General features: G+C 46.7%; 5 protein-coding genes across 5 annotated transcripts; 3 read left to right on the top strand and 2 right to left on the bottom strand.

Annotated features, from left to right (window-relative positions):
• Positions 1–128: 128 nt before the first annotated feature.
• LOC131286715 (cytochrome P450 9b2-like) lies at positions 129–1,859 on the top strand. The gene is made up of 2 exons (XM_058315705.1): positions 129–506; positions 569–1,859. Exons 1-2 carry the CDS (start codon positions 286–288, stop codon positions 1,857–1,859), a joined length of 1,512 nt encoding a protein of 503 aa, XP_058171688.1. The 5' UTR covers positions 129–285.
• A 1,556-nt stretch (positions 1,860–3,415) lies between these two features.
• LOC131284417 (uncharacterized) lies at positions 3,416–12,605 on the bottom strand. The gene is made up of 5 exons (XM_058313271.1): positions 10,999–12,605; positions 8,175–8,294; positions 7,836–7,916; positions 4,066–4,205; positions 3,416–4,004 (listed from the first exon to the last, which is right to left on the bottom strand). The coding sequence occupies exons 1-5, from the start codon at positions 12,541–12,543 to the stop codon at positions 3,791–3,793; spliced, it is 2,100 nt and encodes a 699-aa protein (XP_058169254.1). The 5' UTR covers positions 12,544–12,605; the 3' UTR covers positions 3,416–3,790.
• A 1,526-nt stretch (positions 12,606–14,131) lies between these two features.
• Positions 14,132–17,998, bottom strand: LOC131290036 (uncharacterized). Its single transcript, XM_058319416.1, has 5 exons — positions 17,778–17,998; positions 17,250–17,413; positions 15,647–17,173; positions 15,103–15,572; positions 14,132–15,019 (listed from the first exon to the last, which is right to left on the bottom strand). Exons 1-5 carry the CDS (start codon positions 17,943–17,945, stop codon positions 14,439–14,441), a joined length of 2,910 nt encoding a protein of 969 aa, XP_058175399.1. The 5' UTR covers positions 17,946–17,998; the 3' UTR covers positions 14,132–14,438.
• Positions 17,999–18,622: 624 nt separating this feature from the next.
• On the top strand, positions 18,623–20,117 carry LOC131287461 (large ribosomal subunit protein mL37). Its single transcript, XM_058316509.1, has 3 exons — positions 18,623–19,222; positions 19,296–19,588; positions 19,662–20,117. Exons 1-3 carry the CDS (start codon positions 18,699–18,701, stop codon positions 20,075–20,077), a joined length of 1,233 nt encoding a protein of 410 aa, XP_058172492.1. The 5' UTR covers positions 18,623–18,698; the 3' UTR covers positions 20,078–20,117.
• A 529-nt stretch (positions 20,118–20,646) lies between these two features.
• On the top strand, positions 20,647–22,302 carry LOC131288944 (uncharacterized). Its single transcript, XM_058318127.1, has 4 exons — positions 20,647–20,747; positions 20,829–20,993; positions 21,127–21,281; positions 21,371–22,302. The coding sequence occupies exons 1-4, from the start codon at positions 20,647–20,649 to the stop codon at positions 22,300–22,302; spliced, it is 1,353 nt and encodes a 450-aa protein (XP_058174110.1).
• The last annotated feature ends 190 nt before the right edge of the window (positions 22,303–22,492 follow it).

Raw genomic sequence — 22,492 nt, 5'->3', positions numbered from 1 at the left:
AACATCAAACAGCCCAACGTCAGCTGACCAACGTAGAACTTTGTGTTGTAAGTTGTATGTGCAGTTTGTAATTTATTCAAAATAATTACTAATATTCAACTTGTTTGTTGAGTTGCTTTAGCAACGTACGCACCAGTATTAATATCTTATTTTAGGTGGTTAATTTTAGAAGCAGCAGACCAATACCTTATCGAACGAAACTCTGCTTATCCAAAGGGCAACCCGCATCCAGTTTCTAGAGCCGCACCTTGACTGACAAACCGGCAAGAAATATCAACGGAAACCATGAACCAAGAAGATCTCTACTGGTTCACGTTCATTCTCGTGACCTTACTTGGTTTCTACACCTACAAGCTGCTCACCCGTAATCGCTCGTACTTCCGCGTGCTACGAGTACCTCATGAAAAGCCTCATTTCATGTACGGAAATCTAAGCGATGTACTCAGTGGAAAGCTGACAACGATGGAAAAGCTCGAACAGTATTATCAGAAATTTTCCACCCATGGGTAGCTATTCGCCGTTGTGATTTTATGTGAAAAAAAGATTGATTACAATCCTTTTTTTTTAGATTTTTTGGATTCTTTAACTACATGACGCCGGCTTTGTACGTGCGCGACCCGAAGCTTATACGACAAGTACTACAGCAGAACATGGACCACTTTGGGAGTCACGGATATTTTTTGGACGAGAATAAAGATCGTTTTCTCGGCACTCAGCTGCATCTCGTGAAGGATACCGAAAAGGCTACCCAAATGTCATACTTCCTGTTACCCCTTTTCAAATGCTCGACCACACTCGGCGGAATGAAAGGAATGATGCAGAAGAATTGCTCGGCGTTGGTTAAATTTATCTCTTCACGGGCCGATTTGGAGCTTGAGATAAAGGCCATCTGTCTCAAACACCTTCTGAACGTGTTCGCCGGATGCTCTTTTGGCAAGGAGATAAACGCGTTCGAAGATGATTCCGATCGTTTCTGTACGATTGCGAGCGGACTGGCGTACGGCACAAATCCGGTGCAGGTGCTTAAAACGATCGCGTTCTATGTGGCACCGGGTCTGATGCGTAACATGAACGTTCAATTTTCGGATAGTCAAGAGATTGAATATCTTGTGAAACAATTCCAAACTGCTGCTTCGGAGGCGAATAGTCATTCCATGCCGCGTGTGCTAAGCAAGGCAAACGAGAAGTTAGCGAATCCCCAGGAACAGCTCAACGATGAACAGCTGACGGCGCACTGTGCAACGTTCTTTACGAAAGGATTCGAGCCGACACTAAACTTACTCTCATTTGCCATCTACGAGTTGGCTCAAAATCAACAAGTTCAATCAAAGCTCTACGATGAAATCAAAAGTAAAGCATCTTCTGGTGACACATCCATCGATTGCATTCGGTCACTTCCCTACCTCGAGGCGATCGTTAAAGAAACCCTACGCAAATGGCCTCCGCATCCACTGCTGGTACGCGAGTGTACCAAACCGTTTACCATCCCAGCCTCGGAGAACGGTGACCGAGCGGCCATTCCACTGAAGGTAGGCGATAAGGTGTACGTGTCTGTTTGGGCCCTGCACCGGAACGAAGAGTACTACCCCGAACCGGAACAATTCCGTCCGGAACGATGTTTTGGAGGGGACGGAACGAACGCGCCTGCGAACACCTTCATCCCATTCGGTATTGGACGCGGTTGTTTGGGGCAGGAGTTTGTGAAAATGGTGGTAATGGCCAGTTTAGTATCGATCGTGCAGCGATTCAAACTGACGCCCGGCGAAAGGACGTCGGAACCGTTGAAATTGATCGAAACAGGCTCTTCGGTGGAGGCTAGGGATGGTTTGTGGATACGATTGGAACCGCGGCACAAATGATCTTAGCTGTTGTGAACACTATGTAGCAATAAATAGAATTAAATTGTATTTTGAACACTCCGAAAGGGTATCGCATAGAACGGCAATTAAAGTTGATTTACGAACCCAAAACCTGGTCTACTTGGACATCGATATTCACATATTTTAATTTTAAATTAAACATGATCGATTGTTTAAGCACAGCGCCATCTGTTCGTCATATTTATCCTCAAGTGTAACACTCGCATGTAACAATCCAGGTAACTCCACCATAACCAAAGGTTCCGTCAACGTATATATTCATTTTTGTAGTTTTTTTTAAATATTATAATGTACCTAGCAGCAATTCAGAGCCACAAAGAAACGTAGATGTTGATGAAAATATACGATCGGATTTCATCGTAGCCACCCGCCCAGGTTTGTTAGAAGTTGCCCGTGTTCGAGGCATATCAACTTACCAAACAACAAAAATCCCAAACGGGAGAAATATACCCGTGCTGCTCTGGGGGAAAAGTACAATGTAATGAACGAGGCCGGTTGGTTAAAAAGTTCGTACAACGCATCGCAAGGAACAGTACAAGGTATAACAATCGACATGCGCGAGCGGTAGAAAGTTATCAGATTATTTCTCTGGAACTACAATTTGGTCGATTTTCTGAACTATATATTCGTTCGGGTTTCCAATCAGACTTTGGGTCTCCATCACAGGCACCTAGGTTTCGGAACATAACATTTACGATGAAGATGATCCCTTCCCTGTCTTTGGACAATACGTAACGCTGTTTGAAGCACGTGTGGATAATTTGACGATATACAGTAAAGTGCTAAAATCTCAAGTGGATCTTCAAATCAATTGCAACCAGTCGAATGGTGGTTGGCCCAATGGAAATACAAGCTAAAAGCAAAAATTGCAACGTACGAGGCTACTTTGATAAAATAGGATAGGTTAAAACAAACGATCAAAAACAAAGTTTGTATAGAGAAAAATAAGAATCTACGAGTTTTGCTATTCTAAATAAAAAAAAACAGTTCACATTTATTTTTTTAATTGTCTATCTAATATTGAGTAGAATACAAATCACTTCACAAATTGTTGTTCGCCATTTTTCCTTGCTCTTTTTTCGATGGCGTCCTATTCTGGCCGCTGTTGGTCCAAGATTCACTTGCAATTCTTTCATTCGTTCCGTTACTATGGTGCACAAACGTTCTAATAGGCTTTTCCGAGAGCAGTACTCTGATTCCTGGTCCATCTTTGTTTTACATTTTCGCGATGCAATTACTATCAACCTCACATTCCAATTCATGTAAGTGTTTATTTGTTTTTGATTTTTGATTTCGACACAATGTTTCCTATCATCAAACCCAATACCCAGTAACGCACACTATTTCGGGATTAGGTTGATGTACCCCGGTTCTCAGGGCGCAATGCAAAGCAGCATCCACCATTTGCTAACTAATGAAACCGATCAGTTTACATTTTACGTCTGTTAATAACCATGTTTCTGCCATTCCTACCATAACTCAATCTGCTTGTGTTGATATTGTGTTTGTAACATTTGTTTCTGTCCGCTGAGTGCAATACCATTCCTATGTACAAAGATCTTCGCATGTTGTGATCATTCGGTAATCTTTCACTCCCTCCCAAATCACACATTCTCAGGCCAACGAAAAGGGTCCGTTTTTCCTCTGCGATCGCTGGTTCTAGCATTCGGATCAGCTAGTCACTGATCTTCACTACTAGCGGGAGCGGCTAGACTGTAATCCTAGTTAAACAACTTAATGACTAATGTTTATACATGTACAGTTGTATCACATTTGAATAACAATTTCTCTAATAAATTATTCGATTTGGTATGACCGCCGCGTGCGGACGCATCCGGTCTTTTTCGAGCGGTCCTTCAAGAGAAGATCACTCCTTTGCCCTCGCCCTCCTGCAGGTTCACTAGTCCTTTCTAGGCCTTAAACCGGTTCTCGCAATCTCGCTGATAGCGGAGCCGAGCCGATTCGCGCTCTTCCGCATCCAGATACCACAGCGTGATGGCGTACCGGGTACGGTGGGCCGGTTGAACCTCGTGCGGGTTACGCCGATCCGACCAGAAGAACAGGATACGATCGAAGACGGGCTCGATGTCGGCGACACGATCATTGCATCCTTCCGGGAAGATCCTTTAAAGAACGATCATTGTTATAAAGAACGTATGGCATACTCATTGACTCTGGCACTAACCTTAAAAGGCCACCGCTTTTCCGGACGTCCCAGTCGAGGTTCAGGTAGTAGATGGCCGTAATGCAGCGTCCGTCGCGGTTGGGATTGTCGACGTGCTTCACGTAATGCGACCCGGAACCGGGATAGCACGCTACCATGGCCTGGAGGTAAAACGAAAGATGCTGATCATTGTAGTATTCAGAATCCATTAGCGATGCAAACACTGTATCTCACTTCTCTCGACCTTATTTTACACCTTTCTTTCCCCCAAACGAAAACCCGAACCATGCATATCGCTGGCATTTATGAGGCTTTGTTTCGCGCAAACAAACTCTTTATCAATCGGCGGCAACAAATTTGTAGGGCCAACATATACAACCAGCGAAAAGAAGCGGACATTAGCAACAAACAAGGGACCAATCTAAGGCACGTTGCCTTCGATGGAAAGTGACTTCGAACGATTTTTTTCAAATTGTCCACAACTCTAACTGAGTGGTTCCTTTCGTTCTAGTCAGGTATACATTTCTTGACACTGGAAACAATATTTAACTCAATCGGTTAAAAAAGCTTTTCAAACCACAAGATCACCTGAGGACCAGACTAATGGCCTGAGAATATATATTTTTAGATCCGGATAGGTAGCGAGTGCAGGACCCGCCTCTCCCTGGAAACAGGACTTTGTGCATCCGTCCTGGGGTAGTGTAAAATTAAACGTTTACACACACACACACACACTTAAGTTGGGATATCGGTCGAATTTTTGACCGATGGTGGCGTACGTGACATTCTCCTCGGGCGTCCATTGGAACGAGCGCACCCATTTGCCACACTCCCCATGGGGCGGGGAAGGGGGTTGGGTAGCGTTTACACACCCGTTGCGCAAATATTGTTACCGTGTGCGCAGCGCTTCCCACAAGGCGACATCATTGTGCTCGTCGGTGTGGTGATGTGTGTGTGTTGTTCTCCGGTGTGCCGGAAACCTTCGGTGCCTGCGTTGGACCTCGAAGGAGTGAGTTTGGAAGCATGTGGTATTATCATCAGTGGCAGTGGAAGGTTAGATGGATCGCTATCTACCGGTGGAAAAAGCCCACGGGTGGGGAGAAGAAGATCGTACTTGAATGGAGAGCACTAAATCTCAAACAGAACATAGACAATCAGTTTCAAAAGACTTTGGCTGATAATGTCCCGCGTGGCTTATCGCGATAAAATGGGATTAATTTTGCAAATCCTATCGCCTGACGTTACAAATCGTAGTTCATCGGCTAGGTGGTAAAGGAGGACATAAGGAAAGTTTTAAGTAATAAAATTAAAGAAGTCGATTGTAACATTTGCTCGTAGTTTACCGTCTGACGACAACGAAAACTATACAATCTTACATTCCACACACTGTACCATCAACAAAAAAATAGTTAATTTTTATTCGTTATAATCGATTCCCCGAATCAATGAATCACATCCGTTTGATTGTGTCCACATTTCAATCATTTTACTGTTACAATAATCTCGATAACATATCGCAAACCACTTGGGAAGGAATCGTTCGATGGTTAAAGGTGGTGTCCATCCGACGGATTTGTGAATGAATGACGCATTATAGCCGCCGCACGGGGAACAATATTAGTGTGTTCAATAATTTAGAGTTGATGTTATCTAAATTAGACGGTAGAAGCACTTAAAAGTCCCTTTGAAGTGTATAATAAATATTTTTTCGTAATTAGCGTGCAATCATCGTGTTTTGGGTTGGTCTTTAAAACCTTAAAGTTTGATGAACTGGTTTGTTGTTAAAAAAAAAATACGAACCTCCGTCTTACTTATGCCAAATCCAAACCATATTTTACCAAACCTTATACTACATCTTGCCAAAAATGCAGTACTCCGTACCAGAGCAAAAATTTTAAACGTTCTATTCTAATTGAGGTCGCATAATTTTGTGCCAAACAATGTAAAACAATTTCGCTAATCCTGAAAACTGTTTTCATGGGCTTTCGATTACAGTGCGACATCGCGGCATTTCCGGAGTTGAAATTTTTGGAAAGTTAATATACGCAATTTAGGAACTGACCGGCCTTGAACCTCCATCTACACCACTCAGTGACGATTACGAGTGGAGTACACTCTGGTAGCGTACATTCCCTCTCTTCCTACACCACTTTCTCTTCCGATAACCCACCATCTTCCACTTCCTCAAGGCCCAAGTCAGCGCCCCATTAATCTATAATCCCCGATCTTAATCCTTCATCACGTAGACTGATGGATGGCGTCTTGGTGGAGAGGTAAACTTCGGGAGCTTATCGGATGCACGTTGCCATACTTTCCCTTCCGCCTCCCCCCAATTTTTTCCCCGTCAATCACCCGCTAGTATCATCTTCGTATCGCTAGATGAACACAAAATGACAAAACCACGAAACGCCAGGGACCGCGTGTGGACCAGATGTGTCCGCGAAAACCATCCGCTAGACCAAAACAAAAACCACCATCAAAACCATCAACCGCGCAGATCGCGTGTGTCATCAATCACGTTTCGTCGATTGTCGATGATGGGGCGAATGGGGAGGGGGACAAAATCCCCTTTCCAAACAAACTGAGCTGATGATGACTTCAGGGGTCTACATTCCGACAATGATACAACTGCAGTTTTTTCGCACAGAATGCAGGATAGTGTCACCACGAAGGCGATGCATTAATGTTTGCACCTTAAACAAACCGCCGCTCACGAGGAGGACGGTGGCTAATCTGTACCGTCCACCTACCGGTTGGTCCTTGGTTCGTCCTCTGTTTACCAAACTCAAACAGGATGACACCAGCGTATGTCAATCGCCGGTGACGACCAACCGGGTAATTATCAAATGGTATGAATGGGTATAAAATGTGTCGCGCACAAAGCTTCATCAATGTCATCAAGTAGAACTCGAGGGGTGACGGTTATTCTTGGGAAACGTGCATCGATAAGACTCATCCCCCTACTTCTGGCTACCTAGGTAGAAAGGGTGTCTGTTACCCTTCCGTCCCCCGCCCTGCTTGGATCCGTGATTGAGCCTCGCGAAGAGCTGCGCAAAAGTTCGTCGAGCCCTTCCTTGGTGGCCCTGAACACGGTCAGCCTTTGGGCTACGTGACCATCCGGCCATACGCACACTCCCACTGGGAGAGTCTGCGGGTGCGGGTAATAAGACTGCCATCTGCCGGTGTACAATTGGGTATGTTTGCTCTGGAAGATGCAAGAAAATGAGCAAAGCAAGGAACGAATAAAAGCGTCTTTCGCTGAAAGCAAACAAGAACGAAACATCTTGAGATGGTCTGAAAAATGCACGCAGGCGCCCATTCACCACAGACCGCGTGTCTACCGCGAACGAGGGGAAAATTGGGAAATGCACGTAAGCCACCCGAAAAGGGTCGGACGGTGCGCAAAAGGGAGAGCCGACCCATAACCTCGACCAATGGTGCGCTTGGGCAGAAGGAAAGAGCGAGTATATCGTACGGCCCAACGACGGTTACATCGATTACATCCCGTTGCTATCGCGCCCTCTTTCCTTCCGTTCGTTCCGGCGATCTTCGGCGGGAGAGAATTTGTGCGTGCACGTGCGAGCTCACGTACGCATCGGAAGCGAAGTCGCGCGACGCAGCCTGAAGTCACGGGCTGGCGAGGAACGAAACACGCGGGATTGTTGCACCCGATCGGTTCGACCTTGTGGTGTGCGTTCGCCCGCACGTGCTTGCCTCCTCCAACACGGGATAGAGCACATAAGAAGCGGCTTTCTTGGGTTAAGAAACAAAAGAAGCGAAAACAATCCTACCTTCGTCCGCTCCTTGATATTGTACCGGCCAAGTTTGCCATTGTTTTTCATCCTCTTGCAGTTGGTAATGACAGCATCAACCTAAGAAGAACCGGAAGAGAAATGAAGATTAAAACTATGCCAGCAAAGCGACGTATTCCCACAGAGACAGAGAAGTTCCGATAGTTGTCTATATCTTTTTTTGGATAATTTGATATCTTTTTAAGAATATATTTACTCATGGATAACTTTCAATGTTGTTTGACAATTGATTCGTTCATTATGCATATTATGTTTTTCAAAAACAAGAAAGAGCGTGTCTTTATGCTTCTCGTTAAGCTTTTTTTTTGTCGCACTTACCCGATTGATGAGATGGCCAATGCTGCTGCAGCCGGGTTCCTTTCCCCCGATCCAGGTGATTTTATCACCCCGAATATGGCGCAAATTTTTACCACCACGGTTGGATACCAGCTGACCGTCCTATTGAAATGCCAAGTGAAAAGACAAATTAAGTAATGTACTATAACACAGTGCTATAACACAGAAACCACTTAAATCAACTTCATTCCACTATTTGCCGGAAACTCTGGCATTTTGAAAAATCCTTCTAGACAAAAAATATGATACGCCGCTGCCACACAGACCGCGTTCCGCAGCGCGTTGTCAAATTTGACAACGCAGAAACTACTCGATTTGCTTGATCCTAGCGCGTTTTGCGTAGCCGCGAAGCCTCTCGCTCTTTCCCAAAGATGTCCCGTTCTACCGAAAGCTCTGATTTGTCTTTTCAAAACAATTCAAATAATCAACGTTAACTATAACGGACAACTAAACGAGTGTTCTAATACTCTCGTTTCAATGATAGGGAAACTGTATTAGGTCGTTATAAATTTACACTTATGTATGCGACGCTATATTTTCCATTCTATGAAGACATTCTATAACGTTTTCTGATTGTGGAATTTATTATATTGGTAAGACGTGAGCGAAAGGAAGGGATGGAGACGTTGTAATCAAACAGGTGACTAGAGCTATTGAAGGAAGACATGGCGCAGACAAAATGGATCATTCTGGGAGAAATGTGTACGGATTGTGGGAATACAGAGAGATGACCTTTCCTGAAGGATATAGGAAGGGACATAGGGAGGAATATGGGACAGGAGTTCCGGAGCGTCAGTGGAGTGCAGGAGAAGTTGGGCGAAGAAAGTAGCTTGAGTGTACCGGTGGCGAGTCTGACTCGTGGATAGCCCCAACAATAGACATCGCGACTCGTGAGCCAGAAGGGAGCAGGCATTGTAGCCGAGAAGACACCTTACGGCCAGACGCGTGAAGCGTCTTTGCACCCCCTCTAACCGTCCCAAGGCAATGACACCAGTTGGGGTCCATACCACGAAAGCATACGCAACAACAGCAACAGTAAAGCGCCAGCAAGCAGCGTGGGTCCCGTACCTCCGACACTAGGGGATAAATAAGCCGCAGAGTACGGATGGCCTTGAATACCACATCATCAATCTGCACGCAGAAGGACAAGGTGATGTCCAGCCACACCCCAAGGTCCTTGATAGCCGATACCCGCGACAAAGCTGCGCTACCAATACAGTAGTCGTGGTGGGTCACCCTAGCGGATCGTCTGAAGGATATAACAGAACAATTAAATGTGCAAAGCGATTGAGGGATTCTTGAAGGAGTAAGAAGATGGAAGGAGAGGATACGGGAAGGAATAATTTTACATGGTTAGCATACAGCAAGTGCCCGTTATTAGGCACCACACCAAACACCCTCGCTGATCTCCAGCAGGTTGCAAGTGAGGATGTCACGGGGGGTATGAGCAAGGCCCGTAGAGCCAGGGGCCGCCGACTGAGCCTGGCCAACGAAAACGCTTGGAAAGTGCGAGGCGAAAAGTTTACAGAAGCCTTGAGGAGAGAAAGCGGTCTCTGCGGTGAGAGACATGGAATGGGAAATGCGGGAGGAACCGCGCCGGATGCCGGATGTTAAAGTACCACCAAACCAGAAAACGCATCGAGAGAGTTAAATTGTTCTAGAAGTATTCCTTCCATCCTTTTCACCATTGCCAACACGGGAAAGTAAAATCAAAATAAGAAACATTTATTATTCACATGAAGTTTTGGAATAATAAACTACTAAAAATATCGCGAATAACGAATACCATCTTAACACGAACAATAAATAATAACATGGTATCGTTTATTGAAAAATTAACTTCGTATCAAAAATTGTAACGTCCCTTTTTTTGAAATTGAAGACATTTCTGGCGTTCAAAAAAGTGCTCGATCTAAATTTTTTGACAACGCGCTGCGTTGTCATTCCCGTACAAAACGAAAAACCCACCATTTCTGGGTTGAATACTTGACGCGGTTTAAAAAGCTCTGGAGCGGTAGAGCTTGAGATGCTGCGGCAACCGCGGTGTGTGTGGCGTGCCCGATACAGATTGACATCGTTTGTAGCAGTAGAGATAAGGACACTCCGACAAAGATGTGGCGCTACTTGCGGTCGATTAAAATATGAAAATTTTAACCATTTCACATACACCGTCGTCATCGTAAACCACCAGAATGTTTTCTTTGAGGTGAACTGTGTAGTGGCATAGAATCGATGATAAGATAAGGTGTGCGGGATATGAGTTGTTATCTCTATAGTAAGGCGAGAATAAATAAGCCCGCGAAGAAATGTTGCGAAAAAAGATAAAGGGGTGCAAAAATAAATTCCTTTCCTTGGTGAAAGAAGCAGAAGAAAAAATCGATGGCAAGACATCAAAAGAAACGGGGACAAGTTACATCCATTTTGCAGGACGGGGGAATTCCAATTACACACGACAAAAAAAAAAGGGAAGCTCGTGTAACGGACTGATAAGAATGAATGGATGTTAATTTAAATGGATGGAATGAGCTGACCGGAGAAGATCAATCCCAACACATATTCAACGCGACGGACATTGCCGTAGATATGAGTCACGGTAGTTTGTCGAGAAAGTTCGACATTAAGCAAACCGTTGTAAGATTGTTGTTTATGATTGAAATTATAAATATTGTGACAGAGACAACTAATTAGAGTAAACTTTAAATGTAAATATATAAGAGTCGTGAGTGGATTGTCTGGCATTAACGAAGACGATGTTTGGAGCCTTACTTCTTTTAGAATTCTCTGATCGATCATACTTAATTCTTACCCGAAAAACTCCCGAAGAGTACATGCCAGTCACTTCCTCCAGCACCTGCTGGCCTAGTTCCTGGCCTAGAAAATTGTCCAACACGCAAACCCCGTACTCGTTCATGTCTCGTATTAAGCTGCGACAGGCTTCGTCCAAACTTTCACTGTCCAAATCGGCCCCGGTGCCGTCGGTGGATGCTGGAGTGGTCACACCGGCACCGGTCAAATCTACACTCATCCGCGTGGACCCAGACGACAACCCTTTCATACTGTCCATCTTTGCACCCAGCAGGGCGTTCACTGCACTGGCACTGTCCCCCGGGGGTACCATCTTCGACAGGAGTGGCCTATCGACGGCAGCCATCTCTTCGCCCGCCTGCCGCAGCAAAGCGGCCAGATGCTGCTGGGTTTTTGACGGTCGCTGTTCATGCTGTGGCGATTGTTGTTGTTGCTGCTGCTGCTGCTGCTGCTGCTGTTGTTGTTGCTGAGGTTGCTGTAGCAACATTACGCTACCGGACTGCATTGTTTCTGAGGCAAACGAACTGCTTGGATCGTACACTACTTGCTGCACGTTGGTGCTATCGAAACCGTCCACTAACAGAGCACTGTTCACGAAAGTGTTATTATTATTATTGTTCAGCACGGTGGTATCGTCGATGGGGAAACCCTGATTGTTATTATCCACACGAGCGACTGCAAATTGCGCCTCTTGCTGCTGTCGTTCGGTACCGTCGAACACGTTCAGATTGTTGATGTTGTTGAGGAAATTGTTTTCGTTTAGTATGTGATCGACATCGATCTGGTCGAGATCGGCGAGCTCCTCGGCGGAAGCGAGTGCATCGATCGGGAATAACTTTGCGACTGCCAGCTCGTTGAGAAACTCGTCGCCACTGTCGCTGCCGTCCTCGGACGGTATCACTAACGACGGCTGCTGCGTTGCTGTTGTTGTTGTTTCTTCTGCCGTCGTAAAGGGATTGGCGCGTGGTTGTGGTAGTGACGCTTCCGAGCCGATGTTTACATTCGGAACGAACGCACCGTTGGTGGTGGTGATGACGGGGGTGCCGCCGGAGGGAGGTAGCATTTCAGCACGTACACAAAAGTTGCCTCCGTTCGGAAGGGCTACCACTGGAAGGACTTGCGTATTAACGCTACTACCCAGCTGTCTCTGATCCTGGGCTTGACTCACTTCACCGTTGGGATAAATTGCACCACTGTAGGCCAGTTGCTGCTGATGCACTTCTCCGGCAGCAACGGACTGCGTTGGTGGCAGCTGGTGTATCGAACGGCACTCGATCTTGTGCACCTTCCAATCGATCCGCTGATGGTCGACCGAACAGTAGTATGCAATCTGACAGCGACTGCAACGGCGTAGGCCCTCCGTAACCCCGCAAATTCGACACTGGTGCTGAAAGTGGCGATGCTGCTGCACAACCATTATTGGCGTCGTTTGCTGACTCGATTGCATGTAGTTGCCAAACCGAGGGCCACCGTCGCCCATGACCGCTGCGCCGACGGATGTATTCTGCTGTCCTCCTTCCAACCCGCCCTGGCAACTACTGTCCATAGCCACGGAACGATACACACGCGCGCCCGCACCAGACACCAGAGCAGCCAGCTACTTAGACCACGCACTGCAATCAATCCAATCCAAAGAATTCGAAATGATTTCCGTGCTGTTGACGGGCAAATTTCCACCGTTTCTTCTACTTACCACACGGTTAGCGAGGCCAAAAGCGGCTTCTAAAATGGATTGTTTTCGCAATGTTTGTTTCAGTAGCCGAGCAATCCAAGAAGGCCTCGTTTGACATTTCTCATCACATCTCTTCCTCCGCAGCTTCGCTTCTTGACCGCCCAGACCAAAAAAGGAGGAGCCGGAACGCACTTGCTGACCAGCGGTTGTTGCCCAATCTGTCTGAGTTTTCGCTGCTCCTGTTGCACCGACCGATACGTTACCTCCTGCCGCTGTCCTAACAACACAACACACCGATTTGCCGTACGATATGGGATATTCCTCCGCGCTTGACCGACAACGACCTTGCGAAATACCGTGCCTATTGCTTGCTCATTCCACTTTTTGACCGTGCATATTTAGCGCCTCCCTATCCGCCCTCCGCCGTGCACATTACAAACAGACACTTTTAGCCGAGGGTGTTTTTAGTACTGCGTTCCTACTTTTTGTGTCATTCCCCGGATGAAGAGGAGGAGGAGGATAAGGAGGAAAACAACCGCTTATCAGGGGATTTTCATCTTCCGAACACGGCCGATATTGCGGCTATGATAGGCACTTTTTCTTCACACTCGATCAAGCACTGTGTTTTTTCACTTCGTTACAAGATGAGCTGCTCTTGAGCTTATTATTTTTCTCCAATATCATCGCAGCACTGTTGCGAGGATTCCGTTCCTTCGGAACGACTTGTCAAATAGTGATGTGCGCTCTGAGTGAGAATGAGTGAGTGATTCGAATCTTAATATTGAATGAACGATTTAAATCCTAACAGATAGTTTTTGTGACTCCCTTTGATTTGAATCCTTAACTGGGATTCGAATCCCAAGTTGTGATTCGAATCCCAGTTTGGGATCACTACATGGGCAACTAGCGACTCTTTTACCAACTCGTTCATTCTTTTGGGTTTCGAATCCCATATAGTGATTCCCAAACTGGGTATTCGAATCACAACTTGGGATTCGAAGGTTAATAAATCATTTTACACGTTTTAAATCACAAAAGAGTGACTTAAAGATTCGAATCATCGTTATGATTATTCACTCTGATTCAAATCTCTAAAAAGAGTTGTTATTCTCATCACTATTGTCAAAGTTTGACATTTCGAAATACACCCTTTTACGCCTAGCAGCGTTACGGTAACGCGATTACGTTAGCGTTTCCATCAACTTCGACCACCGTTTTTTAAAGCAGTTTTATTTGTTAAACCGCTTTTCGGTTCCATCAACTTCGACCACCGTTTTTTAAAGCAGTTTTACGGTTTGTTAAACCGCTTTTCGGTTCATGCGACTTTATCGAATTAATTTTCGACCAGAATGGGCTTATCGGAGCCTGTCGGAGCAAAAGTTTTTAATTCTAAAGTCATCAAAGGACAATTCAACACCTTTTCTTCAGCAATACGAATGAAAGAAAACACACACAAATGTGGTACGTTTGAAGATCCTTCTTAGAGCTATTATTTACTTAATTTTTCGTACACTTTTGAAGAATCCTTAAGCACGGCACAACGTGCGTTCTAATTAGCTGAAAGGTGCACACCTTTTCAGTTTGTAACGTTTCTCTCTTCCCTCCGATTCGAACATTTACTAGGTTTCATATGGTAGCAAATTTTACACACTTTTTCCTTCCCGATCCAATGCCTGTCTGCTGGAGGACTGAGTTTCAATAAATAATACTTATTACAGGTGTTTCTTTAACTTTACACTTTCTTTCCTTAACCCTCGCTTTCCTTGTTTTTAGCTACTTCCTATACACGATAAGCCACCGTTAAGCTTATTGTAGTGCAGTCGATAAATTCTCCGACAACCGGTTGAGTATGCGAGCAGGAGATTATTGCTATTGACTCCAGTGGAGCCACAAGTGGGCGACGACGTCGAGGGGCTAGCCGACGAGCCGCCGGAAGGATCGTTGGCAACGGACAGATGTGCCCTCGAACCGGGCTGCTGTGGGGAGTGAGTTGTGATGTTCATCTTTGGATTGGACATGGAAGCCGTGGTGGTGCCATTGTTGAGCGCATTCGCTGCTCCCCCTGGGCTAACTCCACTCCGGCTGGTCGACGTTACGCTGGCGGACAGCGACGAACTGGGGGCCTGGTCACGCGGTACCGTTGCTTGGGCAGTGGGCATCGAGGATGACGCAGATGTCAGAAGCATTCGCTTCGCATCCCAAATGCGTATCGTGCCGTCTGCGCACGAAGACACGAAATGACGACTGTCGGTGCTCCAAGTGACACAAGTGACGGCCGCCGTGTGATCCTTCAGTTCTGTTAGTTGTGAACCGGCCGCCAGGTCAAAGATACGTACACGGTTTTCATCCCCTTAAAATAATGAAAGTACATTCGTTAACAACCGTGATTTGGGGTTAGTTACTCAAGAAGGTTCTATGTACAAACGGACTCACCTCCTGCGGCCAAATACTTTCCATCGGGGCTGAAACAAATCCTATGCACCGGCTGGCGGCAATCGGTGAAAATGCGAAACAGCTTACCACTGGTCACGCACCACAGACGTACAGAGAGATCGGTCGAACCGGTTGCCAGATAGTTGCCGTTCGGGTGAAACGCAACCGTGTCCACATCCTGCGTATGGCCCACGTACATCTGCAGCGGAAACCGGCGATCGGTGGACCAAAGTCGTGCGGTCGTATCACGCGACCCGGTTGCTAGGTAAAGCCCGGTCGAGCTTTCCGTAACACACCAGATGGGATGATTGTGGCCCCGGTAGATCGCCCGGCAGGTATAGTCACGTCCCGTCCACGCCCGCATTGTGCAGTCTCGCGAAACGCTCATTAGCAATGGGTTTTGCTCGGAGAAGAGTAGATCCGTTACGGCCTGGCTGTGGCCACGAAGGGCCACACCACCGGTTGGGGTACTAAAAGGAAGAACGAGATGGAATACAATTGCGGAAAAAATCAGCATTTGCCAGTGGCTAGAAATTGAACTTACAAAGTATTATCCACACAGCGTCCTTCGAGAAATTGCTTCCACCGTTCTCGTTTCGTCTGGCGCCGCTTGTACGAAGGAAGCAACTTATTTATCCGTTCCCTATCAGCCGGTGTCTTCAGATCAAACATGCTGTCGAATCCATCATCCAGTAGCGAAGTACCGTCCCTGTAACCGCTCCCACTCGCCCTTCGACTCTCATCACCCTCCTCATCGTCCGAATCCTCCGATTCACTAAATCTACTATCACAGGATGTCACATTCCAGCTGCATTGCCGATCCCGAACGCATGCGTACGGTTTGCGGCCAAGCTGGGTGCTTCGGCTCGTCGACCACAACATGATGGTGGAATCCTCGAAACCGCTCGCCACGTGACAGCATCCGGGATCGATCGCTACGCTCGTCAGCAGATGGCCGACGTTGTCCAAGCTGTACACACACAACGGTCGCTGGTAGAGGGAGAGTTTTGTGGCGCTTTCCTTCAACCGCCGCAACCGTTCCTCGCTGCTGATCCGCGGGAACATACCATCCAACCCACTGTCTTCCATCGTGTGCTGCGGTAGTGTCTCTGGTTTCACTTCCATCATGCACTCCTCATCTTCGTCCCCCGGTCTCTCATCGAAGTAGCTGGAACCGAGACGGGGAAGCCCATTTTCGGCCTCACCCATTTTGTACCGTACGTAATGCGTGGTAAAACCGTTCTGTAAAAGGTACCGCTCATTTTCCTGCTCTGAATGCTCGGTAAAGTCGTACTCATGCTCATTACGCTCCGCCGACACCAATGTGTCGCCTCCGCTATCATCCACCTCCATGGGAGTACTGCTACAGCTTCCGTTCAGCTGTCCATTGGTGGACGCTACCGGGACGACTGCGAGCGGGCCTCGGCCATTTGCATTGGGCCGCGCTCCACTGCTGTCTGCCGTTGCGTCAGGACTGAGGTCTACAAAATTCTTATCATCCGCGGTGTCAAAGTAAAACCATGTGCGCAGTGTTTGCAGGATGAGTGAATGGCCGTGCTTGGCCAAATATTGACGCATGGCAGCGATTGAGACCAGCTTCAGCCGGAGCTGAGATCGGCAGGAGCGAAACTGCACCACCAGTGGCTCACACTCACAGTCCTGGATGCGGGTGATTTGGGAAAGCTTCTGTATCAACTGCTTGTACGATTCCGTGCGACGGGACACATCTGTGGATGGTCTTCCCGGTACGAAGACGATCGCCGAGTTTTGTACGATGGCATGTGCAGCCGGTGACACTGATCCAAGATCACCCCCAGGTAGTTGGGAACCATCGATGGTTCCATTGATTTTTTGTTGATTCAACAGCAGCAACGGCGATGAACTGGGCTGTGCCGTTGTCGGCGGCTCCACTTTGCCCACTAGTGGAGCGTGTTTACGCAAAAAATCGATTGCCGGACGCCAATCGCGTCCTTTCAGCATCTCGATGTACAGATGACATAGCAACGGTGGAATGATTTCGCTCAATTCCGAACGTATGGCTTCCGGTTGATTTCGCGCAAACTTCACAAACCTAAAACAATAATAACAAGTCATCAGCACACTGGAAACCAGGGTAGAACCGGGGGAAAATCGACGTGTTTACTTACTTGGCAAAATGTTGATCCACCTGGGCCATATTTGTGTTTAGGCAGATGTTGGAGAAGAGAAAACTGTTCACTTTCGATGTTTCGTTCTTGATGGCAGTATTCATCACGATTTGCTCAGTTGATTGTGTTAGGATGAGATCCGACTTTCGATAACGATCGGTAACCTGGGAACGAGAAACAAAGGAGGGACATGCAGATTCTGTGGCAATGTTCCTTTGGAATGTAAACTAGCTGAAGACTTCTACTTAATAACAGATTTGAAACTCGTGTTTGTCACTGTAAGCCGGCTGCAGAAACATGAAATATGAGTCCATCCGGCGTTGGTCCTTGCGTTGGTTCGTTGTTAGGTTAGTTTATACATCCTTTTTCATGGTAAGGGAATATGGTAACAATGACCCCGTCGGAGCGCATCGACCATCTCTACACGAGGAGTACCCGGGGTGCTTTTGCCAACGACCGGTTTGTGTGGCGGGAGAAGAGGCAGGAACAAAACGCGATACCCCTCGCGGAATCCGGCACTATACTCACAGTGTAGTTGCGCGCTTTCAGATAGCTCCCTACGAGGCTTCGTATCAGATCATTCTTCGATCTGCGGGATCTGCTAGTGCTGCCGCTGTTACTACTGCTGCTGCCACTACCTCCGCCGCTGCCGCTGGTGCTGTTGGTAGTTATTGTTGATCTTTTCGCATCAGCCATCTTTCTGAAGCACTGTATTCCCCCATTCGTCACGAACCGCACACCACAAATCCAAAACGCGGCTAGACCAAAGTTGCTCTCAAGGATGGGTCAAGTAGGGCGACTTGACATATAAACACAGCACCATCTTGGAACTAGTGACACCACAACAATCATTTGTAGAAAAAGTTTTAATACAATTTTTCGTGATTGAAATAGTTGAAACATGCAGAACATATATTATTCATGATTAATACCTCTAGAAACGTGACATATTAGTGGACAAACATAAATTAGTGTGAGGAAGGTTCCTATTCCAATAAATTTAGTAATCGAAGATTCGAACGGCTGTAGCTGTCAAAAATGGTGTCAAAATGAAGATGAATCGAGCATTCCTTCGCTCCATTAACTTTGGCCCGTAGTAACGACCAGTGCTGCCAGCTGTAGCAAAAAGTAAATGAAAACTATTTCATGTGATATTCCTTTTAATAAATTATTCGTGCTTAATTATTATATACAGACTGTCTACAAAATTTATTTTCATATTATGGGGCTGGAAATTCTTATTCAGAAAGAAAAATTACTTTCAAACAAACCAGTTACAAGGTGGTTCACAAACAAACTTTGTCCGACTTCTGCTTGTTACGAATTGCCGTAAAAGCAAAACGTCAGAAACATTCTTCACAAGAAAACCGTGTCTCGTGCAGTTCGTTCGCCGCGTACCGGTTATCCAATCGTTGTTTATTTCTATTCGATCGGTGCTATTCATTCATCATGCGATTAACGAATACTCTTCTGCGGCAGCACATAGGATTCTTTTTCAAGAAGCACTGGCTGCAGCAGGGCAAACGGGTGCCCAATAGCACCGGGGCGGAAGAAGAGCTCGCTGCGCGTGGTATCAGGGTGGTGGACCCAGAGGAGGTGCTAAAGGAACAGCGACCACGCGAACATTTCCACATTCCCGGCATGGTACCGCCACCGGTAGCCTTCGATGAAACGCATCCTTTGTGGCAGCAGGAACAAGCGTATGTGTTCCGTGATTCGAACGTTTTGCTCGAAGGAGTTCGGCAGGCACAGTGTTTGCTAAACACGGTCGTGTTTGATGATCTTCCTCTAAAGATCGAGGAAAAGCTGGACCAAACAAAGCTTCCTAATCAGTTGGACCGATCGATGCAACAATCTGTCCTTTCGGCACTGGTTTTCGATACGGAGCAAGTAAAAACGACCATCATTAAGGTACCGGAACGACCTGCTTTCAAGCTACCCCGCGCGTACGGAATCTCTGAGGGGCGCCGGAAGTAAGTAAAGAGTAAATAGCCAGTGCAATGTGCATATGCACGTATAGTTTCATGTGATTTTTGTCTTTTTCAGCTTACTGATTTTATCGAAACTAGTAACTCACTGCGAGCGTTTTGCTGGTCCATCAGTTAATGCAAACAGGAAAGTGGTCTATAACGCTCAATTTCTTGTACCAATAACTAAAGACGGCGAAAGAACTTTGCTTAATTTAAAAGCCGATTCCATGATCATATCGAACGCTCCAATACACCCTCTGGATACGGCCGTTTATCGCCCAATGGACCAGGACCTACCAGCATTGTTCCCCTTAAAGGAGACCGTATCAATTCCACAGCATAATATTTATGATTGGAGGAACGAATATCGTAAGCGAAATTTTTTTTGCAATTTGTCTTTTAGGGTGAAGAAATCAGAAAAAATATTTAACTTATTTTACAGCCATCAACCGTAACTACCCGCTTTCTCATCCTCATACCGTTCTGATTCACTGTTCGTCGGGTGATGTGAAAAATGCCACCGAATTGCCCGTTACGCGCGACCAGATCGAAGGGCGAACGATGGTTAAGGCATTTTCGGTAGCGGCGGCTCGCGCAAGACAGCTGTACGGAGACGATGTGAAGACGTTGCCCCAGCCCATCACGGTCCAGGCAGTGCAGACGGACAGTAAATCGTTCCACTTCAGTGTGTATCAACTTAATACGCTGGATTTAAGCTCAAGCACCGAACGGAACATGTGGTTCCGTAAAGCACCATTGGACCTGTACAGCGAGTGTGGATATGTGGTTGGTAAACCGACGCTAGAGAACTACAACAAGGATGTTTTGAGACATTTTACCGTTTTCTATTCGAGCTAAGGTAGTAGACGTTATTGTGCATAGTTGAAAATAAATAAAAGTAAAGTCACTAAATCAATCGTAAGCTGTTTGTAATGCCGTCTATAATTTTACACATTATAGAAAAGAATAAAAACAAGAAAGAAAGAAAAAACCTTACACGCCGCTAACAAAAAAAATGGAAAAGAAGAAAAACATTTTCACGCACGTGCTGCGTTCGACCACGAGCACCTCGGTTACAAAGTTCAATTGAAATACCGTAAAAAAATCGATATAGTCAACACACCGCGCCTCGTGACTAGCGCACTAGGTTACAATGAACATCGTATTTTCCCGCGTTTCCCTCCATGAAATACGCCGCTGCGGTTTAGGGTATCGTAATTCTTCGCTTCCATTCTAAGACTGACGTTGTCGTCGCGGTCACGTTGCGCTATGCCTGGGATGTGCATCGGAAGCGATAGCAATCCGAATCCAACGCGTGTTCTTGTCGCAGGGCGTGGACTTGGTGTGATCGATTTAACACTCTCGGTTGGAATTGCACCAGAAGCAAACATAGCCGATCCAAAAGTGGTGCAGTGCTAGGCCCAAAAATGAGCAAATCTCCGGGCAGTGTAGTTTCGTCCGATGAAACTCATAGTGCTAGTGAAGAATCGCTAGTAATTTCGGCTGCAAATTCACAAACATCCCTTAAGTAATAACTGGAAAACAGGAAGAAAACTTTCGTATTTGATACAATCGTTAACAAGACTCCTGTCCTCCTCCTCGTACACAGATCGATCGGAGTAGTAAAACCGCCAGCAAGGAAGGTTTCCAGGGATGACCCATCTACAACATCTGCCGCGGCTAAGGAAAGGCCTCCGTGGCGGCCGGCAAGTATTGCCGTGGTCCCTACGCCACCGAAGCCGGACATAAAGGCACGTTTGCTTGAGGCCTCAAAGTGAGTAGTGTACCATATTTGAGATGTTCTCGCCCGGTGCTATTTACGGCATGGAATCCGAAAATAGATTTTTTCGATCTTGTTTTCTCTCACTTCTCACCCTCTCACTTTGGAAATCATTGCATCTTTTCAGACGAATGCGTCGAGTTAATGCAGTGGTGCAGACGGACCCAGTGCATACGAAATTGATGAAGGAAGCATCCACAGACGAGCAAACCGATTTGATTACGATGGTGGACGAGGAGATTCTTACCGATGGAAATCTGGTGGTTCGTGAAGTTGGTAACTGTACGTAGAAATCTTCATCCATCGTGTTTAAATGATTATTGAACAATCTTTTTCTTTACTAACTTGTTTTATTCTCTGGTATATTTCAGTAATACTGACCCATTCGGTGGCGCAAATGACAGAGGGTGTGTCAACTTGCGACAGCGGCACCCAAACCGCCATCCCTCGAAGTGGCATTTCGTTTCGTAAATTTCTAGAACCCTTACCCGATGCACAGGATCAACCGTCGACCACTTCCGGACAACCGAAACTGTTCGTTGAGGAACCGCTGCAGGATTTGGGTTGGGCCGATATCGAGGAACAATTGAATCCAAAACTGAAAATACCAAACGCCGACGATTCGGAAGGGTCCCACGCCCAGGAACCCGATGAGCCCCCTTCTTCTCAAAGTGGAAGTGATAGCATGAAGGAACCAAATACACCTGATCTTATCAGCGCCACCGTCGAGGGAGATCCATCACCGCATCGAACATCCAACTTCCTTGAAACGCCAACGTTTGCCGCCTGGCAAAACCTGGACTTTTCCGACGAGGACTCCGAGAGTTACGTGCCGAGGGAGCTTCCACGCCGCTCGGTCGGGGAAGGCGATCGTCCGTGGGCAGAGTTTAAGGATCTCGTGATTGGGTCTCGGGTGGCCAACATGCGCCTATCGCCCGTTCCACCCAGGAGACCAAGGCGCCCAAACCAGAAGACTGTCACGTGGAGCGATAGGCAGCATCGGGCCGTTTCCAAGCTGCTCAACGAAGCGTCCGCCCTGGTGGATATGTTCGATCATGTTTCGTTGCTGCTCGGGCCGGACATTAAGCTTCACAAGCTACCACCCCAGCAGGAGTTTAGCCTACCGCCGCCAAAGTGGGAACCACTGTTGACCAAATCGTGCGATTTGCTTGAGGAAAAACTTGCCCAAGTGCAGCACCTAACGCTGGACGATCTGGAGAGAAGCTACCCTTTGGACGCGGCGAAACCGGTACCCTCCTGCGCCCCGGCTCGCCTGTGTGATGTAGGACCGGAAAACATTTAAACACTGTTTGGTAAGAGTTTATTTTATTAATTTAGAGTGTTCAAAGTGGCAACGATCAGCACTGCGATCATCCATGGTGCACTTGCGGTTCCAATGATGACTCCGCCGCTGCTTTGACCATTACAATTATCTGTACTACACTCTTCGCAAACGGACAAGGTGAACACCGAGTTGTACGCTGTATCTCCCT

The sequence above is a fragment of the Anopheles ziemanni genome, chromosome 3, assembly GCF_943734765.1.
Source record: "Anopheles ziemanni chromosome 3, idAnoZiCoDA_A2_x.2, whole genome shotgun sequence".
NCBI classification, from domain to species: Eukaryota; Metazoa; Arthropoda; class Insecta; order Diptera; family Culicidae; genus Anopheles; species Anopheles ziemanni.
Note: the sequence above shows the minus strand (reverse complement) of the source record. Positions and strands in the feature narration are given on the sequence as shown.